At 49.5% G+C, this 24223-nt stretch overlaps 2 protein-coding genes across 4 annotated transcripts in view; one reads left to right on the top strand and one right to left on the bottom strand.

Annotated features, from left to right (window-relative positions):
* The window catches only part of FCSK (fucose kinase), a 10309-nt gene extending 5297 nt beyond the window's left edge, over positions 1-5012 (top strand). Inside the window, 10 exon segments of the mRNA XM_045293925.1 lie at positions 394-764; positions 1147-1357; positions 1552-1718; positions 1809-2030; positions 2310-2453; positions 2555-2674; positions 3646-3833; positions 3920-4019; positions 4495-4718; positions 4838-5012. Coding sequence (XP_045149860.1) covers positions 394-764; positions 1147-1357; positions 1552-1718; positions 1809-2030; positions 2310-2453; positions 2555-2674; positions 3646-3833; positions 3920-4019; positions 4495-4718; positions 4838-4924 — 1834 coding nt within the window. The 3' untranslated portion in view covers positions 4925-5012.
* A 935-nt stretch (positions 5013-5947) lies between these two features.
* The window catches only part of COG4 (component of oligomeric golgi complex 4), a 31301-nt gene continuing 13025 nt past the window's right edge, over positions 5948-24223 (bottom strand). For all 3 annotated transcript variants that reach the window (XM_004704555.4, XM_045293561.1, XM_045293560.1), the window contains 13 exons: positions 21388-21545; positions 20122-20180; positions 18290-18423; positions 16468-16586; positions 15797-15963; positions 14874-15039; positions 10090-10152; positions 8789-8905; positions 8206-8298; positions 7547-7630; positions 7227-7328; positions 6585-6713; positions 5948-6421 (listed from right to left, as the gene is read on the bottom strand). In XM_004704555.4, coding sequence (XP_004704612.1) covers positions 6287-6421; positions 6585-6713; positions 7227-7328; positions 7547-7630; positions 8206-8298; positions 8789-8905; positions 10090-10152; positions 14874-15039; positions 15797-15963; positions 16468-16586; positions 18290-18423; positions 20122-20180; positions 21388-21545 — 1526 coding nt within the window. In that variant the 3' untranslated portion in view covers positions 5948-6286. The remainder of the gene's footprint in view (positions 6422-6584; positions 6714-7226; positions 7329-7546; positions 7631-8205; positions 8299-8788; positions 8906-10089; positions 10153-14873; positions 15040-15796; positions 15964-16467; positions 16587-18289; positions 18424-20121; positions 20181-21387; positions 21546-24223) is intronic.

Here is a 24223-nt window from a genome sequence, read left to right as displayed (position 1 = left end):
GGTAAGGTGGTCATGCGGTAAGGTCGTTGGTGCCCGTGGTCTCTGTGGCCCCAGGCAGTTTCCCTGAGCCCCATCCCTGCCCATCCAGCGGAGGCAGTCTGGTTCTCCCCAGCACCGTGCCTTGGGCTGTGCTCAGGCTCTGGGGGACTTTTGTTCAGAGATCTGGGAGAGGAAGCGAGGCTTGAATGGTCCCCACTTTGGCAGCCTGTTTGACTTCCTTTTTCTGTTGAGAATGTGCGCAGCAGCACCTGTCCTGAGTCAGCAGCTCCCGTGTGTCCGATTCAGCAACTGAGGAGTGCGCCCTGTCCCTAGCCCACCCCCTCTGACAGGAGGATTGGTCTTGGTGACGGGCAGGAGCCCTCACTCCCTCCCATATGTCCTCTCCCCCATCAGAGACTGGGACCTGTGGGACCCAGACACCCCCCCAGCAGAGCGCTGCCTCCTCAGCGCCCGCCTCTTCCCAGTGCTGTACCCCTCGAGGGTCCTGGGGCCCCAGGACCTGCTGTGGATGCTGAACCCCCAGGAGGACGGGGGTGAGGCCCTCCGGGCCTGGCGAGCCACCTGGCGCCTGTCCTGGGAGCAGCTGCAGCCATACCTGGACCGAGCTGCAACGTTGGCTGCCCGCCGGGACCTGTTCTTCCGCCAGGCCCTGTTGAAGGCGCGGCATGTACTGGAGGTGCGGCAGGACCTCAGCCTGCGCCCACTGATCCGAGCTGCTGTCCGAGAGGGCTGCCCTGGGCCCCTGCTGGCCACACTGGACCATGGTGGGTGTGCCCGGAGCCAGTGCCGTGCTGTCAGCCGAGTGCCAAGGAGCCATGGGTGACTTTCAAGCAGGGAGAGGCACTGAGGGTTTACGTTTCATGGGGTCAGAGCATCAGCAGACCCTGCACTGTGTCAGGGCCGAGCCCCAAGGATTGTGGCCAGCAGATTGCCCCGACTATGCAGGCGCCTTGGCATTGATCCCAGCCCTCTGCTTAAGTCCCTGTGGGGTGGAGAACTGGGCCAGGTAGAGGGGTGGGCAGTACACTGATGAGCACAGAGAGATGCAGGGAGGGGTCTGGAGCTGCCCAGGAGCTGGCTTCTCTGTGGGCACAGGGTACTGGGCTGGACTCTCTCCCCAGCTACCTGCTGTTCCTGGTTCCTCAGTTGCAGCTGTTGCCCGAGACCCTGGCGTGGCAGCGCGGGCCCTGGCCTGTGTGGCAGATGTGCTGGGCTGCATGGCCGGGGGTTGTGGAGGCCTGCGGAGCGGCCCAGCTGCCAACCGAGAGTGGACCCGGCCCTTCTCCTATCTGGAGGCCGGTGACCTGGCGGGAGGCGTGGAGGCGCTCGCCCAGGAGCGGAACAAGTGGCTGAGCAGGTGGGTGCTGATGGGAGTGGAACCCTCTTGAGAAGCAAGTGTGGGTCATCCTCGGAGACTGAGGTCCAAAGAACGGGCGGGGGGTGGGGTAGAGGGAGGGACTTCTAGGATGACCCAGGGCAGCAGGGTGCCCAGGCAGGCTGCCCCAAGCTGAGGTGCCCTGTTAGCCACTTTACCCTCCTCTCCTCTCGCAGGCCAGCCCTGCTGGTGCGCGCTGCCCGCCACTATGAGGGCGCCGAGCAGATCCTGATTCGGCAGGCTGTCATGTCGGCCCAGTGCTTTGTCTCCACGGAGCCAGTGGGGTTGCCAGCCACTGGGCAGTGGGTGATGGCTGAGTGCCCCGCCCGTGTGGACTTCTCCGGTGAGCCCTCTTGAGGCCGGGGGTGAGAGTGGCCACCCCAGAAGCGGGTTGGCAGCCTGTGACCAGCTTGATCTTGTCACACTGTTGCAGGTGGCTGGAGTGACACACCACCCTTGGCCTACGAGCATGGTGGGGCAGTCCTGGGCCTGGCTGTGCGAGTGGACGGCCGCCGGCCCATCGGAGCCAGGGCACGTCGCATCCCCGAGCCAGAGCTGAGGCTGGCAGTGGGGCCTCGGCGGGACCAGATGGCAGTGGAGCTCATGTGCCGGAGCCTGGATGAGCTGAGGGATTACTGCCAGCCCCATGCCCCAGGTCAGGGCTGCCCTGCCTGTCAGCAGTGGGGCAGCACACAGCTAGCTGTGGCAGAAGCGGGGTTGGGAATAGTCACCTGCCAAGGCTCATGTAGGAGCAGGCATTGTACAGATGACAGCTAGTTCGTGATGGGAACAGCCTGTGACTTGGAGCTGAGAGGCCCTTTTGTAGCTTACGTGCTGCTGGCTTTGGTCTCTCAGATGAGCCTGGCTCTGTGCTGGGGTGCGGGGTCTGCTTCTGCCGAGAGCCGCTCCTGACCCTTGGTCTGTCCCTCCACAGCGTCACTGCTGAAGGCAGCCTTCATCTGTGCGGGAATCGTGCGGGTCTGCTCCGAGCACCCGCTCAGCGAGCAGCTGTTGAGTGCCTTTGGGGGTGGCTTTGAGCTGCACGCCTGGTCTGAGCTGCCCCATGGCTCTGGCCTTGGTGAGTAGCCCTGCCCCCTGCTGCCCAGCCCTGAGGAGGAGTGTGGGGCAGGACTGAGCAGGGCGCTGTCATTCTGCCTTGGCACTTTCCACTTCCTGCAGGTACCAGCAGCATCTTGGCGGGCGCTGCCCTGGCCGCCTTGCAACGGGCTGCCGGCCAAGCAGTAAGCACCGAGGCCCTGATCCACGCCGTGCTGCACCTGGAGCAGGTGCTCACCACAGGTATCTCCTTGGGTGGGGGTAAAGAGGGTGGCGGCCTCCCTGGGTCTGTGAGGTTTGCAGACAGCCTCGGAACTGTGCTGCCCGTACTGTGCTCACTACCCTCATCGGAGTGCCGATTCTGACCTACTGCGCTGGCTGTCAGTGTGCGGCGTTTCTGCTGCAAGACGCTTATGTCTTCTTAGCGATGGCGCTCCTGCTGCACCTGGCTGTGTGTTCACAAGGTCTGGGCACTGGGGGCTCTGGGCACCATTTTCTGGCCGGCAAGTTCCAGGTGCCACTTACTGTTTGCACATTATACTTCCATCTTGCTGGCCCTGTCCCTAACCGCCACAGAGGTCCCAGAACCATCCCCAGTTTCAGGGAAGGGTCTGTACCTTTCATTATTAAACAATATGGAAACAACCTCATGTTGGGGAAGAGATGCTGAACAACGTCCCGAGTCAACACTTGATGAGCCAGAGTACAAGGGAGGGCGGGGATGCCTCTCCACCCTCACCCCTGCCCCCGCTCCCCCCCAGCTCCCCAGGGAAGCGGGGAGGTACCCTTTGTGTTGCTTATCCCACCTCCATTTATACAGCAGGTCTGAAATAGTACCTGCCCCACCTGAACCCCCAAAGGAGTCCTGTGGTGCAGTGTGTTAAGCGCAGGGGTTGGTAGTTCAGCCCACCAGACACTGAGGGGGAGTAAATTGTAAACCCAGTAGAGTTTTTACAGCCCTGGAAACCCAATGGAGCAGCTCCGCTTTGTGCGAGAGGGTCACTACGAGTCAGCATCAACTTGACGGTAGTGGCTGTTTGTGAATTCCAGGCTCAAGGGAAGAGTTGTCCCTTGCTGGGGTCATCCTGCTCCCAAGCCCAGTGGACCAGCTGGAGTTAAGGGAAGCAGTCTTCCCACGCTGGCCCTTGCTAGGGGTGCAGGCCAGGAATCGGGTCTGGGATAGACTTCCGCAGTGACTGGCTCTGGACTCACAGGAGGCGGCTGGCAGGACCAAGTGGGTGGTCTGGTGCCGGGCATCAAGGTGGGGCGCTCCCGGGCACAGCTGCCCCTGAAGGTGGAGGTGGAGGAGCTCGCTGTGCCTGAGGGCTTTGTCCAGACGCTCAATGACCACTTGCTGCTGGTGTACACTGGCAAGACCCGCCTGGCACGGAACCTGCTGCAGGTGAGCCCGGCCCAGGAGGGAGGGGACAGATGACTCTGGCTGCTGGGTGGCCCCAGCCCTCAGCTCCCCTCTTGCCCCATGTGCAGGATGTGCTGCGGAACTGGTACGCCCGGCTGCCTGCTGTGGTGCAGAATGCTCACAGCCTGGTGCAGCAGACTGAAGAGTGTGCCAATGCCTTTCGCCAAGGTGGGTGCTTTTCCCTGGGCATCAGGTGCTCTCAGAGGACATTAGGCCACTGGACAGGAACTTGTAACCAGGACTTCTGGGAGTACAGCCCCTTTGGCTGACCTCTTGGGGGCCTCCAACCTGGCTGGGAGCCATTTGGGGCCCAAACTTGTATCATGGGCGAGGCCCTCCAGGCTCTACCTTTCCACCAGGAACAAGTGGGAAGAGGTGTGGCCCACAGCTGAGGTCCAGGGAGGGGGGAGGCAAGCAGGACTCCTGCTGCATTCTGCAGTCTCTGAGAACTATGGGTGGAACATGGTGGCCGCTGTGCTAGGCCAAGTAACCCTCAAGGCTGGCTGAGAGCTACACTTTCTGACTCCTATTCTCCAACCAGCACTGGACCCTGGCTTCTTAATCACGACTCGTACTGGCTGTTCATTCAGTCAGAGACTAAGCAGAGTGAGGATCCTGGTTTCTCCCCTCTGCCCCACCCCAGGAAGCTTGCCCCTCCTGGGCCAGTACCTGACCTCGTACTGGGCACAGAAGAAGCTCATGGCTCCAGGGTGTGAACCCCTGGCCGTACGGCACATGATGGACATCCTGGCACCTCACGTGCATGGCCAGAGCCTGGCTGGGGCAGGTGGTGGGGGCTTCCTCTATCTGTTGACCAAGGAGCCACGGCAAAAGGAGACTCTGGAGGCGCTGCTGGCCCAGACAGAGGTATTGGGGTACAGCAGACTATGGGGGCCCACCATCTAACCAAGGGCTATTCCTGTAGCCTCTGCCCAGCCTCTAGAAGACCTCAGATTTGCAAATTGTTTCTTGTTCTTTGTTCCTAGGGTCTTGGGAACTACAGCATTCACCTGGTAGAGGTGGACACACAAGGCCTGAGTCTGCAGCTGCTGGAGGGGACAACCTGGCCGTAATCACTCCTACAAGTCTTCTCTGCACAGGGAGAACCCATTGCTGCAGTGGCCCTGCCTCCCTTCCCCTGGGAAAACCTGCTTCTAAAGGAAGCCACCGAGACACAACCCAGCCTTTCTGGAGCTGGTGCCGCTGACAGGGCTTAGGAACAGGATTGTTACTAGGCTGGCAGCAGGCTAGGCTTGCCTGGCCTTAGCCCTTTAGGGATTTGGGAAAGTCATGGGCTCAGTATCCCAGGTGGCCTTTGTAAGTCCTGTGGCCTCACTTGGTCTGTGTCCTCCTCCCTCCGCTGGGTCCCTCAGGAGGTGGCTGAGGCTGACTCCTGAGACCCTGCTGTGCTTTCTCTAGTGCTCTGGCTTCTGAGTGTAGGCATCCTGGCCCACACTCCCCCCTCTAGCCTACAAGGCCTCAGTGCAGCCAGATCCTGAACATTTTGTTAGAACACTTCAGGGTGTGGACAGAGGGAGGCAGGAAGGTTGGTGTTCTCTGGCTAGGACTTTGCAGATATGGTTAGAACCCAGCCACTGTCAAAGGCTATGGTCAGTAAGCCACCCATACTGGGGCTGCCTCTGCCTTGACCGTCTCAGCCAGGATTCCACAACTGCAGGGCAGATCGCGGTTTTCTCACGCTCAGCTTGATTGGGCACACAAAGCTGTCACTTTGATGGGGCACGAGGTGAGTGGCAATGAGCCAGTGTGGTCTTTGCAGCAAGCCACTGCTAACCCAGGTCTTGCCAGCGACACAGGAGGTGCTGTGTCACCCAGGGCCGGTGGGGAGTCTGATATTCTTGGAATAAATTCCCGGCTTCAAGGTTGTCTTTTGTGATCCTGGCCTGCAGGAAACTGCCCTGTTGCTGAGGCTCCAAGAGTAGGGAAGAGGGTGGGGTGACTTCACACAGGTCCCTGGAGGCAGCATGTTTCTGGGCACGGGAGATGGCAGAAGTTCAGGCCTTTTTCTTTCATATTTCTGTGCAAGTGTGGACTTGTCCTGCCCAGTAGTACCCAGGCTTCACCGGAGAGAGGACTGGCCCTTCTCAAAGGAGTATCTTTATTCAGGATGACTATCAACATTACAGCCTTACATTATGGATCTAACCCAATTTTCAAATCTCCTAAAGGCAGGCAGGGGCAGCCTGCTTGCAGCAGTATCCGAGGGTGAGGGAGTGCTGCCCCCTCAAAGCTGGCCTGCCCCTCTTGGGGGCTTCAGGCTTTGAGGAAACAGCATCCAGCTAGGACTGAGGGTAAAAGAGTGGAGCAGCAGGCCTCTGTTTCCCTGCTGTGGCAGGTCCTAGTTGTCCGAATTCCCCCAGGTAGCTTCAAGAGCGACCCTGAAGCCACCTGGCCCAGGTGGGCTGGCCCGGCAGCTACAAACGCAGCCTCTTGATGTCCTCGCTGCGGAAGTCTATTCGCAGAGCCAGCACCTGGCGGACTTCAGCAGGGGTGAGGCGCCATGTTAGGGGACCAGAGTTGGCACCCCAGTAGTCCAGGATCTCGGTCACCTGTGGGAAAGCCAGAACAGTTAGCCGGGAGGGGCCAGCCTGAGGGAGAGGCTTCAGGAACCGCAGTGCAAGTGCGTGTGGGAAGAGGCGTCCTGTAGGCCATGCTGTTGTGCACAGGGTGGGGAGGCCGAGGGAGCTGAACCATGGAACCCACCCTACATACCCGCTCCAGATTCAGGACTGTGGCCATCTGGGAGAGCCGGGCAAACTTGTCTCGGATGGTCCAGGTGGTCACCGTGGTAAGGTAGGCGATGAGCGAGCGCAGCTCTTTGTCAAACTGCAGACCGCCAAGCTGCAGGAGAACATGAGGAAGCTGCGAGTTGGATTCCGGGTGCGGGCTCTCCACTCTAGAGGAAGGTCCTTGGCTCTCTGAGCTGCCTATGCTTCTGTCTTGGCCTCTCTCCTTCTCCATCTCTGCTCGCTTGTCCTAACCTGCTTTTTATATTTGGTAAGGGACTCACTGCCACTGGGTCAATTTCAACTCATGGTGACCCTATAGGAGATTGACTTTAAAATACACATGAATTCTACCTCGTTAACAAAGATAACCCACTTCCAAATAGGATCGTAAGCACAGGTGTAGAGGTCAGGATTTAAAACACATTATGAGCGATTTATAACACATTCAATTGGTAACACTGGCTATGTGGACAAGCAGAAATGCCTCCAGGGCTGAGCTGCCCAGCCAGCTAGGCCTCAAGTGGTCCCAGGATCAGCCTGCTCCAGTGCCTCAGAGGTCATGGGATAGGAGAGAGGCAAGAACTGGGGTATCTGGAGGTCTCTTCCTCAGAGAACATGACCTTACCCGGTTGAAGGTGGATTTCAGCACCACTTTCTCTAGCTCAACTGCAACAAGGCTGGTCATGAGGCTGGTCAGGCTGTCATAAATGACAGGCGACAGGCTGGCCTGCCAAGAGATGAGACAGTAGCAGGAGTCATTTCTGGATCTCTGCTTCCACGGGTGGGGGTGGGGGGCCTGGGGGTGAGGGCAGATACATGAGGCCACTGGGGAGTGTTTCTGTAGGCTGAGGCTTGGAGAGCTTTCAGGGTCCCAAGAAGGACTAAGATGAGAAGGGGCAGCTGCTGGCCTGGGCAGAGGTGGGTGATTCCTAAGGCCCTGCTCACCTTGAATTCTGCCATTTGCTGCTCCAGGTTAAGGATGAACTGTTGTACCCAAGGGTCGTTGGCCTCGTAGTCGTTGAATTCTTCCTATTATCAGAAACAAGGTGGGTCACAGGGCCCTTGCTCTAAGAAGTACCCTTCACTGTCACCCCTCCAGGAAAATAATTGGGCCTCTTTGCCCAGTAGCTGCTGACAAATCCAGCTCAAAGCCAGCTTGGGCCCCCTACGTAGAAACTGCTGCTGTTGCTGCTGCTGGGCCACAGCAGTGGCTCAAATTGTATGGTGGTATTTCCCAGTCAGCAGGAAGGAAAGCACGGGACTAGGAAAACGGCTTGTACATCTGTGATGAAACCCACTGCCACCAAGTCAACTTCAACCAATAGCAACTTTATACAGGGTTTTTAGACTGTAAATCTTTAAAGAGGTAGACAGCCTCCTTTTTCTCCTCTAGAGTGACTGATGGGTTTGAAATTGCTGACCTTGGAATTAGGAGCCTATTATGTAACCCATACTACGACCAGGGGTTCCTGGAGCAAAAATAACCCCAATTAGATGCCTCTCGCTGAGCCCTAAAGACTGCAGAAGCAATCTAGGCAGGGAACTGGACTGAGGGTGAGGGAAGGGATGATCCTGGGCTTGTTGCTGCCTCTGGTCAGGCTGACCTCCTCGATGTTGTGGGAGACGGAGAGGAAAGTGTTGATCCAGGGCTGCACCTGTGGCTTGACTGCTGTGCTGTTGAGCTCGGTCAGGCCTTCCTGCACAAGGACAAGGCAGACATTTGAGACAAGTGCCCACCCACCCAGTTCCCTCCTCTCCCTTCATTCCTTGTCTACAGGGCATTCTTGTAGCCTGGAGCACAGCAGAAGTTCTGTTCAGAGGAAAGGAAACACCTGCCTCTTCCCAGATCTACACTGATTCTAGGTTGGGGCCAGAGTTGAGGCCCTAGAGAAAGATTTCTGAGAGCTGTGGTTGACAGCACTGTTGCTAGGTCCCAGCAGCGGGTCTGAGTAACTACGTGGCTCCGTTTCCTTTGAGCATCCATCTTGGCATTGTGGGGGGGTCCAGACCCTGGCTTATTCAAGCTGATGGGACAAACTGAGTGAGCCTTTCTCTCCAAGGATCTCACTCTTCAGTGGCTGGCTAGTCTCTCCCTTTTCCCTGTGTAGCATGGAGCCCACAGGTGGAGCTGCCTCAGAGCAACAGGTTCCATTAGGAGATGTGGCAGGAGAAGAACCTGGGGCTTACCTGTAAGAGATCTCGAAATTTGTTGGACACGGCAGCCAAGTCAGAAAGGCAACTGTCGAACTTGGCCTGGGCCTGCTCCCCTCCGATGCCCTGGCTGAAGAGCCTGGTGCAGTCGCTCTAGGGGAGAACACCAGCTCTGAGCAACCCTCGAAGCAGGAGGCCAACCCGCAGGCAGCCCTCTCCTCTGGCCTTCTCTGCCAGAAGCTCAGGGCCTTTTGAGGCAGAAGCCCTGGAGGAGTTTCAGAAAACCTGCATCTGTCCTAGCCAGTTGTCTCACTGCCGGCTTTATAATCCGAGGGGAGGAGGTGAGTAAGAGACAGAGCAGAAAAGCTTTCACGACTTAAGTCAGATATTTCTAGGTTCAAATGCTGGCTCAGTCGTGGGTGAGATGCCTGACCTTGGACAAGTGATTTAGTGTGTCCCAGTTTCACTGTGCCGGCTGTAAATTGGGAACACAGCCCACCCCCATGACTGTGAGAATTGAGCAATGTCAGAAAGGGATGGTGGCTGTGAATGAATAACTTGGTTCCTGCTTTTTTAATGTTCTGGTCTGGCTGACAAAGGGAGATAGACAGTCACAATCACAACGCAGGTGTATTTGTGCCAGGCCCTGCTCAGGGCAGAGGGAACAGCTTAAAGCTCGCCATGCCTTGGCGGCCAGGAGCTTCCTTTGAAAGTCTGTGCTGTGCTGGTTACAGTAGAACAGGTGTGTCTGCCCGCAGGGCCCACTTGGGACTCTGTCCTACTGTAAACTCCCAGACTGCTCTCCTAGCCCGTAGCAGGAATCAACTCAATGGCAATTCTCACAACAACCCTATGGGGTGGAGATCCTTACCCCTATTTTATAAACAAGAAGAAAGCAGAGGCTCAAGATGGTTACAAACTTGCCTACCACTTCACAGCTGGCCACAGTCAAATGAAGATCAGAGCCCAGGGATCTCTGATTTCCAAGCCCCAACAGGTTCCAATAGAATCTAGTCTAGTCTAGCGATGAGACTAGGCTGCCTGCCTGCCTTTCAGAAGTGATTAGACCAACCAGCTTTGAGTGGGGGCTCTGGTGAACTTGACTTCATCTTAATAGAGGTGGTTTCACTTTTCATAGTGTCTTCAACTCTATTTTCTATTATAAGAAACCCACGCTTATTTTATAGAGAACTGATGCTCAGATTGTGAAGGGTCTTGTCCAAGATTTGCTGGAAGGTTTACTTTGATTTCAGACCTCCAGCATGGGCTGGCCTGAGTTCTTCCCACATGGGCAGTCCCTCTGGGTACCTGCAGTGGGTAGGTTATTCTTCTCGTACCTCCAGAGTCTTCTTCAGAGTAGAGATGTTTTCACTGCAGATCTCCACATTGTTCAGAGTCACCTGGGAGATGAGGACAGAAGAACATGACCTGCTGCCCACTCCAATGCCAGGCTTGCTGGCAGCGACACTCCATGCGGCTCGGGGGCTACCTGGGTTCAGACTCAGACTAAGGAGAACACACCACTGTCACCCAACAGGCTTGGCAGAGTGGTGGCCAGTCTCCTCCTGCTGTGCCTGACACCATGGCAGCAAAGTGACCACAGGTCTCAGGCATTTTTGGTTCACAAGCCTTGCGAGCCCTGAGCTCCAATCTTCCAAGCCCAGGCCAGTGACACAAGGTTGATGTTCCTTCAAGAAAAGCTGCTTCAGACTGGCACCTGAGAAACATTCTCCTGACCAGCCCAGAGAATAAGCATGACTAAGTCCATCTCACAGAGGGATATAAGATACCTCCAAAGGTGCAGCCCACCAGGGAATCAGCAAATATCCACTGAGCGTCTGCTAGGCAGCAGCCTATTCTAGACTCTAGGGAGAAGGAAGTGAGCAAAACAGATAAAATCTACTCCCTGAAAGTATCAGGAGGGAAGTCAGATCGCAAATAATTTTGTACATATTATCATTAATTATATAGGATGGTGCTTCAAAAGTCCATGGAAAACCAGAATTGGAACCCCATGGCATTTTCACATAAACTGTGATGCCCCTTCATGTATGCAGCAGATCATGTGAAATGCAAACCGAGGGAAGGAAAACTTGGTGACAAGGTCCCAGAGCTAGAGTCACAATTCCAAGGCAAGCCTGGGCGTGGGCCTAGGTTCCTAATGTAATTTCAGTACAAAAATGGTTGCTGTTGCCGTGTGCCGTGAGTTGGTTCCAACTCCTAGCGAGCGGTCCCTGGTACAACCAACAACACTCCCCAGCCCTGCCCCAACTATGACAGAGCCCACTGTGCCAGTGACTGTGCCAAGTCACCTTGTTGAAGGAAATAGCAATCATAAAAAGCGGCATGGGGTAAAAGTGGCAATTAAGGCACAAATTGCCATGAGTACTTTGAGGAAATTAAAAACATACTGGACTTAGGCATTCAAGAAAAGCTGCATGGCAGAGCTGGTGACTGAACTTGAAAGGCTGGATCATGTTCTGAGAGGACATGAGGGTGTGTCACTTCACCCTATTCTCTCTAGCCTAAAGTGACCAGACGTCCTGCTTTTGGTGGGGTAGTCCCGATTTTTGGAAAGAATGCACGACAAGCTAGAAAACTGTCTATTTGGTCCATATAGACCAAATTTTTAATCAAGCCCCCCCCCCCCCCACCCCATCAATGGTGTCCCGCTTTGAATCTGGTCACCTTACTCTAGCCCATTGCTGTTTATTCCACAGTACCTAGAACCAGCCAGTATCACCTTGCTTGCTGCCTGCTTCCATCTCTAGACAGAGCCCCATGAGTCCTCCCTCCCCAGTCTTCTTGACTGCTATGGTAGTAGGGTACCATAGCCAATAGAACTTTCTGGGAGGATAGACATATTCTTGAACACTTAAAATATGGCAGGTGGGACTGAGGAACTGAATTTTAAATGTAAATTTAAATAGGTACAGTATAGCTACTGGCAACCAAATTGGGCCACTCAACTCTGGAACCTAGAACGGTGTCTGATATATAGAAGTTCCTCATTTATTAACTGAATGAGTGAATAAATATGTTCAGGAAAAAGGATATGTTAGCAACCACGGTCTTGGAGACACTTAGTTCAATTGAAATAAAATAGTCCACAAAGACATCAGCCATCCTACTTTGGTGAGTATCAACTGGAATCTTTTTATTTTTTGTAACTGGAATCTTAAAAGCTTGTGCGTACGGGCAATGTAGCCAAGAGGAATTACTGAAACCCAAATGAAGGCCAAACATGATATTGGGACAAGAGGAAAGTAAAAGGAAATAAGAGGAAAGAACTAGGACATTTATAGAGGTCTACACAAAGACATGTACATATGTAAATATATTTATATATAATGATATGGAAATAAATCTATGTACATATATTTGCATGTTAAGTATCAAGGTAGCATACATACATTGGGCCTCAAGTACTCCTGCAACACAAGAACAATTTGTTCTAATAACCTGGCATTTCATGATGCTTTAGCTTCCTGACATGATCCCTGAAGACAAAATGGGTGCATAGCAAATGTGAAGAAAGTTGATGGTGCTCAGCTATCAAAAGATAAAGCGTTGGGGTCTTAAAGGCTTGAAGGTAAACAAGCGGCCATCTATCAGAGAAGCAACAAAGCCCACATGGAAAAAGCACACCAGCCTGTGTGATCATGAGGTGTCTACAGGATCAGGTATCGGGCATCAAAGATCCAGAACAAAAAGTCATGTCAATGTGAATGAGGGGGATTGTTTAGTAGAGACCCAAAGCCCATCTGTGGACAATTGGACATCCCCTTACAGAAGGGTCACAAGGAAGAGACTAGCCAGTCACAGAGCAGTATAGCACCGATGAAACATACAACTTTCTTCTAGTTCTTTAGTGCTCCCCCCACCCCCACTATCATGATCCCAATTCTTCCTTACAAATCCGGCTGAACCAGAGCGTGTACACAGGTACAGATAAGAGCTGGAAACACAGGGAATCCAGGACAGATAAAACCCTCAGGACCAATAATGAGAGTAGTGATACCAAGAGGGTGAGGGTAAGGTGGGGGAAAAAGGGGGAACCGATCACAATGATCTACATATAGCTCCCTCCCAGGGGGAAGGATAACAGAAAAGTGGGCGAAGGGAGACATAGATCAGTGTAAGACATGACAAAAAATTTTGTAAATTATCAAGGGTTCATGAGGGAGGGGGAAAAAAAGCACTGATACCAAGGGCTCAAGTAGAAAGCAGATGTTTTGAGAATAATGAGGGCAATAAATGTACAAATGTGCTTGACACAATGGATGTATGTGTGGATTGTGACAAGGGTTGTACAAGCCCCCAGTAAAATGATTTAATTAAAAAAAAAAAAAAATGAAAAAAAAAAAAAATGTTTTGGGAAAAAAAAGGTTGATGGTAACATATGTACAAGTGTCATTATTATTATTCAATTATTGAATGATGGACACACACACAACCAGTTTGTTGCATAGTGCAACAAACTAAACTTATTAGGCCAATTAACTCAAATGTTCCCTGAAACTGTGACCCTGAATCTCTAAACCAAGGAACCAAATCACAGATGTATAGCTGAATATACTCCTAAGTCCACGTGAGCACTGTGTTTTGGGCAGGCTAATGTGGAGGCTATGAGAGGGAGGGAGGGATATGGAACTGTGGGGAGGATCATCCTGTCCCTGAGTTGGTGTGTTGGTGGCATGAATGGAAGGCAGGAGAAAGACAGAAAGGGGGCAGCCTGTAAGCAGGGAGGTAGCAGGTTTTGGATTTCAGGGTGGAAGAAGAATCAGAACAGTGGGGACTGAGTACTTTTCCTGTGAGCATTCAATACTTAAAAAGCCAGGCTGGTTTTTTGCATAGGCTGTTCTGTAACCCCCAAACCTACAGTGTGCTACAACACAAGCCTGCTGACACCAGCAGAGTAATAACTAGTGTGTCAGGACTAGTGAAAGCCACAAAATAAATGTTTGTAAGGTACTTAAAGGCATCAAGACTATTCTGTCATGAGAGGAAGCTGGATTTGGGCTCAAATGGTATCAATTTCAAAGTTTCTCGTGTTGATAGTCCTTGTAAGTACATCATGGATGTGCTGAGCTTATCCTAATGACTGTGAATGACGTGTCAGAACAATGGGGGAATTCACCTCCACAGCCAAATGTGCCAAGGTGACAAAAGAAATAAGCCCTGCGCTGGGAGTGATGACAATTTAAGTACTTGATGTCGGGAAACTGGAAACCGATCAGCAAGCGTTTTGTGCCCTTCCTGGTTGGCCTTATCTTCCAGGCCTCCAGCAACCAAGCCTAATGCTTTGGTATTACAGACCCCTTGAAGAGTCTGAGAAAAACTAAAGACCTCATTTCCATACACACGTTCATTTCCAGTCTCAGGGCGTCCAGAGACCCCTGCTGTGGATGATGGCAATTGGATGCTTCCTTCCGACTCTGAGTCCCAGGAGCCAAGGAGTCCCAGAGCTGAGCCAGTGTGAGCAAAGAGCAGAATGGATCGCCCTCTGGAGGCACTGTTCCAGCCATGCCCGTGATAGTACATTCCAGGGAGACCATATGAACTTGGGACACGTGTTCTTTTTGACTCATCTCAAACTGGTTGTTACTTTGTCTATATCGTTTTTTCTTCCATGCTTCTCCTTTGCCAGCTGTCCCACATTGTGAGACTCACTGCCTCACCATAGCTCTCATGGAGAGCCAAGGGCTTTCCTCAGCTTACCCATGCCAAAGAAACAAAGCCTAGGCAGCGTGCTGGGAAAGCAGCCCTGGTAGGCCTAAGGAATCGACCACTCATGCTGTGTGGGGCTCTCTTCAGAGGAGGTCTGGGCATTTGGCCCAGACCTTACAGTGAGTTCACTGGCTGGTGTACGCCAAGTTCGATATTCAGCACTGCCTTGAATCGTTGGGCAGTACAGGTCCTGGCTGAGGTAGCTCAGAGATGGGTGTGTAGGTACAAAATGGTCTGTGAACCTTCTAGGAGCTTTCCTTAAAGGTAAGTTTCTTTCTACACAAACACTTGAGTAAATACCTCACACTCCAGGCTGAATCTACTTTGGCTTAGAGGTCAGTTTAACCTCTCAAGTACACCAACCCAGCTCCCTTCCTGTGGGGCTACCTACCAGGAAGGACAGCTTGGCCTCGTCATTGCTCTCGATGCCTTTTGTGTCAAATTTGCCCTGCTGGAGGCTGCTGTGCATGATGTTCACGGCACTCGTAACCCCACGCTGAATGTCCTGGAAGGTGGTGGCTGGGAAGCCCATCCGCAGTTTGTTACACAGAACATCCCTGGGGGTAGAATGGCATTTGGGGTCAGGCCTGACAGCATTCAAGCTGGCTTCCCAAACTGCAGGACCCATGTGCCCACTAGCTGACCCAGCCGTAGGAAGTACTCTTGTGGAGGAATAAGCAATTCTAGAGATCAGTGTTGGAGCCCTTCAGGAGCCAGGCTAGGAGAGTGAGCCATAAGCCTCCAGACCAGATGTGGCAAAAACACACAGAGGAGCCCAGCCTAGTCTTTATACCCTGAGAGACCTTCAGTTACCACCACTGAGCAAAAACAAGCTCAAGAGCAGTTCCATATCAGACCTGAGAGGACAGGTTTTGAGTTAGTCATTTATGGACTCTATTCCGTATTCTACCATTTATGAGGTGCGTGACCTTTGAGAAGTGGTGGAACCTCCTCGTCTATAGAACAGAGCTAACAGTCTCTACTGGACGATGAAGTGAAAGCATAGATGGACAGATTGGCTAGCTGGCAGCATTGGTAACTATGACTGCTACTATTATTATTGCCTTCGGCTGAGCTACCTATTCTCTTTCCTATGCCAATATCCCCTCTCCAATCCAGCTCAAGGACCAGAGACGTGACTCAGAAGACATCTATCTGACTGCTGGGCAATTTCCCAGAGCCAGGATGTTGTGCTATGGACAGCAAGCTTTTGTCCAGTATAAACTGAGCTAGAATCAGAGGGAGAGGGAATAAATGTGCCTCAGGAATCATACTAGACTTCCGGCCTCCTAACATGGAGAGAGTCAAGCTTACCTGAAGTCAGACTCTAGCTCTGTGGTGGCGAGGTTGATCATGGCACAGAGGCAGTCGATGCTGGAACTGGACAGAGCCCTTCCAATGCACTTCTTCACAATGTAGAAGACGTCATCCACCATGCTGGACGTCAACTGGCCCTTCTCATAGGTGTCCAGAGCCACAGCCTACCCAAAAGGCAAAGCACCCAGTGAGGACCTCTGTTCTGAGATCATTCTGGTTACATGTTCCCTGGCTGTTCCCTCTTCTAAGCCTTCTCCTGATTTTGGCCCGAACATGGTTTATTCTGATCACAGCTTGGAGCGGATCTTCCTTGCCAAAATAGCTCATGTCTCTATTGATTACTATTAGGAAACTGGGTATTGAAGGCCTATGTCTTGGGGGCCTGTCACCTGAGTCCATAAGCCATCGGGGGATCCCTTTCTTTGCTGAGGCTCTTCCCTTAAGAGGTAGCAAGCACAGACTCCCTGAGGAGTGGAGGTGTGGTCTGTGCTCCATGAGAATGAAATCCCAGCTGGGTACACAAAGAGCATGACAATGCCAAAGATGCTTTCCAACCCTCCAAAGACTCTCAGAGCAGGCCCAGAGACAGGGTGCCTTAGTCACTTCCTTGACACAGTCTTCTTGGACAGGAAGCCCGACTTCTAAGGGCGCGTTGCCCTCTGTCCTACCTTGTTGACAGTCTCCCTCATGAAGTACTCCTCCATGGTAATATATAAGCCAATTAGCTCCTGCATGGTGCAGCTCAAGAGGCAGTTATTGAGGAGTTTGTCCAGAGACTTCTGATGCTCTAAGGGACAGTCAAGAAAGAAGACTCACTCTTCTTCCCAAAAGGAAATAAAGCAACTTTTTTTTCAAACTCCTTTGTCATCTGTGTTCCATACATGCACATAATTCACATAGTTTTCATGGGACAGGCATAATTTTGTATTCTGCTTTTAAAATGTACATTATAAATATTTCCCACTTTCTATATAGCTTGCAAATTATTTTTTCTTCCTAGGCTGCTTATTTATAATGACTGTGTGATATATATATATTTTTTTTTAGCTGTGTGATATTTTATCAGATAGATAATACTTAAAACAAAACTCTTTAGACATTTGGTTTACTAAATAACTTGCCATTTTTGGAGATTTCAGTGAACGTTTTTATACAAGTGACTTTTTACTTCTTTTCTATTATATCCTTAAAAGTCATTAAAGGGAGAAAACGCTTTGGAAACAATGATGGCAACATATGTACAAATGTGCTTGACACAATGGATGAATGTATGGATTGTGATAAGAGATGTAAGAGCCTCCAATACAAGCATTTAGTAGTAATAAAAAAGTCATTAATGGGAGTTAAAAGACAGGCAGAACTGTAATATGTTGTGCATGGAGCATTTCATTCAGTAATTAGTGTTGTCCAATAGAGTTTTCAATAAGGATGGACTGTTTTATATTGAGAACAGTGTTGTCTAATACAGGTGTTGCTAGCCATTAGGGAGCACTTGAAATGTGGCGAATGTGCCCGAGGACTGAGTGATACAGGGTACTGAGTTTTCATTGATTTCGGTGGTCACGCGTGGCTGGTGGCTACTGCACTGGGCAGCCCAGCTCTGAACAGTGAAGGTCATTCTGAATGGAATGAGCACCAACTCCAGCGGAGCAGGTATCCTTTACACACTAACTCACGGCAGCACCACCTGGGGCAGACAAGTACTAGGCCATGTGTTATAAGCCTCGAATAATACCATAGAGACTGTGGTCGTACTGAGCTCCCCGTTCAAGAAGCCCTGCATATATCTCCCTGGCATGAGTTAGATGACCTTAAAAACCTGAAGAGGTACCGTATAAATGAAATTAGGCAGGGCAGACACATCCCCTTTCACCCCCAATATCATTTATCTCTTCACAATTGTGGTTCGAGGAAACAGAAGACTGGGGGAGGAGGTAAATGACTTTATTTTTTTCAAACTTTAATGAAACACAAATTATGTAATCAAATTCACCTACTTTATATGTTGAACTAATTAAGTTTGGTAACATTGGAGAGCTGTACAATCATGGCACAATTCAGCTTTCTGTATGCCCATCACTCCAGGAGCTTCCCTACATGCACCTGCAGTCAAGTATCCCAGTATGGACTGTTTAAATGATTCACTGATTTATTTACTAAGTGCACATACCACCTATTCAATCAACAAACCTACATCAGGGCTGGCAAAAAGGCATGGTGTGGAAAGGGAAAAAAAAGCACACAAGATGATCACTTAACAGTTCTAGGCATCCGTTTTCCCCATCTATAAAATAGCAAGAGGATTTTAAAGACCTAGTCTGATTGTAAAATGCAGTCAGCCTGGGCTTCCTCCTGGGAGCCATTTGCCCACAGATCCCTAGAGGATAACAAGTCCAGCTCTCCTTCTAAGAGATCTGTGGCTTCACTGACATAAAAACAGAGAGCACTTCACAGCCTAGTCCTCTCAGAGGACACAGGGACCCAGCTTACCTTGCTTTACTTCCTCTGAGGCCATGGAGTCCCCCACCTCAAAATCCGAGCTGATCCTCTTCCGGAGGAAGCGCAGATACAGCTCACTGCGCGCATTCATCAGGGTAACCTCAGTCAGGATGGGGTCCAGTTCCCTGGGACACCAGCAGCAGGAGTTAGGCCAGGGCTCACATAGCAGGGTCACCTCGGGTGCTGAGGCAGAAGAGCCATGCTTTTGCACCCTGCAAACAGTGCTCCCCAGTTTCCCCTGTGCACACAAATCACCTCAGCAGCGGGAGAGGGTGCAGATTCTGATCCCCCTCATCAGGGCTGGGCCTGAGATTGCTAACACTCAGACATTGCTCACAAGTTCTCAGGTGGTGCCCATATGACGCCCAGAGGTTTAGTGGCAAGTTTCGAGGATTCAGAATTGTACGTTAAGCTGGACAAGAACTCTCAGAACCAGCATCTGTACTTTTTGGAATCCTACAAACATAGCTGTGGGACCTGGACAATCCTTTTCTTGAAACCCAATGAAGGGGTTGGGTGGATGAGCTCTAAGGACTTATTCCAGTCTTAAAATCCTGCCTGCTGAGAAGGAGGAGGGCAGTGAATGTACAGATGTGCTTTACACAATTGATGTATGTATGGATTGTGGTAAGAGTTGTATGAGCCCCTAATAAAATTATTTAAAAAAAAGAAGAGAAAAAAAAAATGCTGCCACCTAAATATAATAAAGTAGATTTTTAAAATGGGAAAAAAAACAATCCTGCCTGCTGTTCACAAGGAAGAACAAACACTGGCCCTTAAGCTCCTGTCACACACAGTAACTCCAATGGATCAGAGACGTAATATGAAACTCAAAATTGCAAAACTTCTGAAAGAAAACATAAGAAAAAGATATTTGCAACCTCGGAATAGGCAGAGATAGAGTCCTGTGAACACAAAAAGCGTAAGTCATCAAAGAAAAAATTGATTAATGACTCCAGTAATTGTAAGGCTTCTGCTCTTCAGTATAAGCCCCACCACACCCCAGCTGACGTCTCTAAAGAGATCTGAAGATTCCTATGGGGACTCACGGGACTCGGACTAGCCAAACACTTGAAAAACAAAGCTGCAGGACTCACCCTTCCTGATTCAACTTTACTCTTTCTCCTCCCCTGGAAGGAACCACCATTCTCCCCAAACGTTTAGCTTTTCCTTTCTTATAGTAAGAATACATATAAGACAATTCAAACATTGTAAAAATGTATTCATTGAATTAACAAGTTTCACTGAGTAGTTTACGTGCCAGATATTAATCCTTGTTATTGGGGATCCAGCAGCAAACCATCCAGTCGATTTTCTTTTAGTAACAAGTGTCTGAGAGGGAAGGAGAGAAGGAAGAGAGGCATCTACGGCTTCAGAAGTACTGGCATTGATCTCTTTCTTAAACAGCTGGTTGGCATAGGGGCTGTTTAATTCTTATTTGCAAGTTGCATGTGTGGTTAGGTGCCATTGTGTCGGTTCTGACCTAAACTCAGAGCAACCTTCTGTGTGAGAATGAAACACTGCCTGGCCCGGCACCCCCCCCACAATGATTGCTATCTGAGTGCCACCGCTGCACTCACCGTGTCAATCCATGTCACTGAGGGGCCACCTCTTTTTTGCTGACCCTCTGTTTTACCAAGCATGATGTCCTTCTCTAGGGAATGGTCCAGGGCCCACAAATGCATTATATGTACAATTTTGTATGTATAATAAAAAAGAAACACAATAAGATTCTTTTAAAAGTGCAGACCACAATGTAATCAAAGAAGCTTTAAGTCATACATTACCAACTCAACTCCTAAGAGTTGAAGAAGGATTCTTACCTTGGTTCAATTTTCTCTGTTACAGAATTTCTCATCATGTTGTTTTGGACATGCCGGAACTGCAATATAGCAAAGAAACGAGAATGCTGTCGCCCACTCCCCTGTGCCTGCCTCTTGCATTCCAAACTGGCATGCAATAACATTTAGGCTTCATGCGTTTGCCCAGCTTCCCTTTCCTACAAGCCACAGGCAGACTTGCAAGGTGACAGACCAACAATTTACTTTGGTTTAGATTCTAATGCTCCTCTCCCTACTGCACTTAGAAGTGATGGACTGCTGTCTAGTGTCTCTCCTAGGCTAGAGTTCTAGAAATAAAACTGCATGTAGGTACTTCTATTCCTGTTCTCACTTTCCCTGGAGAAATGGGGAAATTGAGTTCTATGAAAGCAAACATTGTTATTATTTGAAAGCAAACACTTTAAGCACTTAACTAGAGGGAAATTTGAGACAATTAAAAAAATCAAACAGAAACACACCAGCTGCCTTGAAGACAATTTTGACTCATGGCAATCCAGTGTCAGAACAGATCTGTTCTCCACAAGGTTTGTAGTGGCTGGTTTTTTGGCCTATCAAGTTTTTTCTTCTGGCAAACTCCTTAGTAGTGACGCTTATCGACCAATGGGGTCAAACAAGAGCCCCTGAACCAAATGTCTAGACATTTAAGAGGACGTGAATCAATAAGATTCTTCAGTGACAAAGAGCTAGTCAAATCTTTGTGTTCCTTTCAGGAAGCCCTTCCTGTTTCTCTCTCAATCTTATACTGAGGCCATGAGTAGCTCTTCAGCACCTTAAGTCCAAAGTGTATTGGCAACAGGCAAAACGTAGGCCAGTTTAATGCTATAATTAATTTCTCTTGCTTCTGCACCTTTATTACTTAAAACATTTCAGTTTAATTTGTTAATAATGCTGACTAATCTACATATAACCTCCTCCCTGGGGGACGGACAGCGGAGAAGTGGGCGATGTCGGACGGTGTAAGATATGACAAAATAATTATAAGTTATAAATTATCAAGGTTTCATGGGGGAGGGGGGAGCAGGAAGGGAGGGGGAAAATGAGGAGCTGATACCAAGGGCTCAAGTAGAAAGCAAATGTTTTGAGAACGATGAGGGAAACAATTGTACAAAAGTGCTTGACACAATGGAAGTATGTGTGGATTGTGATGAGTTAGTTGTACAAGCCCCAATAAAATTATTTAATATTAAAAAAAAAAAATAACAACAATGCTGACTAAAGTTGCTTCCAAAGCCTTCTTCCCCTGCTCACCTGCTGGTGGTAGTCCCTCTGCTTGATGAACTTGTCTACCACCTTCTCCACCTGACTGTCACATTCCACCTGCAGATATTTGATCAGGGTGTAAAGCCTCCCGGGCCCATAGTAGGTCTCCACTATTGGTTGGTGGGTCTCCACAATGCGGGCAATTCCTAGGGAGGAAAAAGCAAAGGGCTGGATTCCAAATATCCTTCCCATAAAATAAACTCTTTCCTTTTATACATGACTAACCCAAAATTAACCTTTTTAGCTGCTTCACCTTCTGAAAAAAACACAAATACTAAATTTGGGGATTTGCTAACTAAGCAAACTTATTTGTTAGACAAAGAGCTTGCTACATTTGAAAAGCTATCCTGATACTGTGTTCTTCATGCTCTTTCCAGCAATTGGTCCTTGGGTGAAATTTACCCCTAGAGCTTGGTCTTTAGGGCTCAGTTACGAGTTGTTGACCGTTGATTCAAACTCATGGCAGTGCCACGAGGGAAAGAGTGGAACTGTGCCCTTAAAATTTTTTCCTCCTTTTTCCTATTATTCATTTTATTTTGTTATTGTTACTGTATTGTAAATACAGTAAAACATACTCCAGTTCAACAGGTTCCACATGTGCAATTGAGTGACACCGATTCCATTCCTTGAGTTGTACAAGCACCCTCACTCTCTTTCTGAGTAGTTTCTCCGTCTTCCACGTAGACTCCCTGGCCCGTAACGTACCTATTTGATCTTTCCAGGTGCTCTTGTCACTGTCATGCCATATGGATTGCTCTTAAGAGAGTATAATGCTCAGGAGCTGACACCAAGGGCTCAAGTAGAAAGAAAATGTTTTGAGAATGATGATGGCAACCTATGTACAAATGTGCTTGACACAATGGGTGTATGGATTGTTATAAGATCTTAAGAGCTCCCAATAAAATGAAATTAGAAAAAAAAAAAGGATAATGCTCTTGGCAGAAATTTTTTTCACTAGTGAAGCTGTTTGGTTTAAGATGGCTTTAGGGTTTAAAGCAGGGGTCCTCAAACTTTTTAGATGGGGGCCAGTTCACGGTCCCTCAAATCCATTGGAGGGCCGGAACATAGTTTTAAAAAAACTATGAACAAAGTCCTATGCACACTGCTCATATCTTATTTTGAAGTAAAAAAAACAAACGGGGCAAAATCACTCGGCGGGCCACATGTGGCCCACGGGCCATAGTTTGAGGACATCTGGTTTAAAGCTTAGCTTTAAGGCAATAGCTCTAGAGCAGCGGTTCTCATCCTGTGGGTTGCGACCCCTTTGGGGGTTGAACAACCCTTTCACAGAGGTCGCCCAATTCGTAACAGTAACAAAATTACAGTGTATGAAGTAGCAACGAAAATAATTTTATGGTGGTGGGGGTGGGGGTTCACCACCACATGAGGAACTGTATGAAAGGGTTGCAGCATGAGGAAAGTTGAGAACCACTGCTCTAGGGGTTTATTCACTTTCCATGCTCCAGAAAGTCCAAAGTCCGTAAGAATATTAAACCCTGCTTTGCATTTTCTTCTTTTTGGTCAGGATTCTTTTATGGAATCTGCTCAAAATGTTCAGTAATGGTAGCCAGGCGCCATCTAGTACTTCTGGTCTCAGCGCAAAGGAGGTAGTTGTTTGTGGAGGCAATCAGCCTCCCATTCCAGATCCTCCCATTCCTATTTCTCCTTCTGCCTCTGTTGCTCAGATGAAGAGACAAATTGTTCCAAGATTTGAAGGCTCAAGGAACCACACAATACACTAAACATGTTATTAGACTAACATACTAGGATGGCCCATGAATTCATGACCCTAACTTCCAAACCAAGGAACCAGACCCTATGAGGTGTTTGGTTGTACACAAGCAGTCTCAGCAATTACTCCTCTTCTTTTCGTTAACACTTATTTTTTGTAAATATATCACACATTTGCAAATTTACCCTTTTACAGTGTATAACTTATTAGCAGCATTAAAAATATGGTGAGAATATAAAAAAGTATACAAAATAAACAAGGAGTCAGAGGTGGGTGGGAACTGCCAGGGAGGGCAGTTAGACCTTTGGCAGAGGAAGGTGGCAGTGGGCAGTGGTTGAGAAGTTTATCTCCTGGCCTGGTCACCAGGTGGTGGTTGGTCCTCTAGTGTCACCCAGCCCCCACTCTCTTGTCTAGCTGCCCAGGTCATACCCCAAGAGCACACTGACAAGGGTGGGTATAGTAGGGGCTCACTGGGCACAGCAGTGTTCTGAAGTGCCTTTTTTCTCCAGTCACATCTTCATCTAAAGCAGGGACTTCTCTGGGCGCTCACTGGCAGGTTAGCCCCAAGTCTGCATTAGAGGGGCCGCAAGCTGGAGAACTTTTTTTTTTTAACCTCAGAAAACTTTTTTTGTTGTTGTTAAAATTTTTTTATATAGTTTTATTAGGAGCTCATACAACTTTAAAAAAAATCATTTTATTAGGGGCTCATACAACTCTTTTTTTTTTTTCATACAACTCTTATCAAAATCCATACATACACCAATTGTGTAAAGCGCATTTGCACATTCATTGCCCTCATCATTCTCAAAACATTAGTCTCCACTTAAGCCCCCAGCATTAGGTCCTTATTTTTCCCCTCCCTCGGAGCTCATACAACTTCTATCACGATCCATACATACACCAATTGTGTAAAGCACATTTGTACATTCACTGCCCTCATCATTCTCAAAACATTTGCTCTCCACCTAAGCCCCTGGCATCAGCTCCCGTTTTCCCCTAACTCCCCACTCCCCTTCCTATGAACCCTTGATAATTTATAAATTATTATTTTTTCATATCTTACACTGTCTGACGTCTCCCTTCACCCACTTT

The sequence above is a fragment of the Echinops telfairi genome, unplaced genomic scaffold (genome assembly GCF_000313985.2).
Source record: "Echinops telfairi isolate 266 unplaced genomic scaffold, ASM31398v2 ScPeMD7_2291;HRSCAF=2852, whole genome shotgun sequence".
Lineage (NCBI taxonomy): Eukaryota > Metazoa > Chordata > Mammalia > Afrosoricida > Tenrecidae > Echinops > Echinops telfairi.
This window is presented reverse-complemented; position numbering and strand designations above follow the sequence as displayed.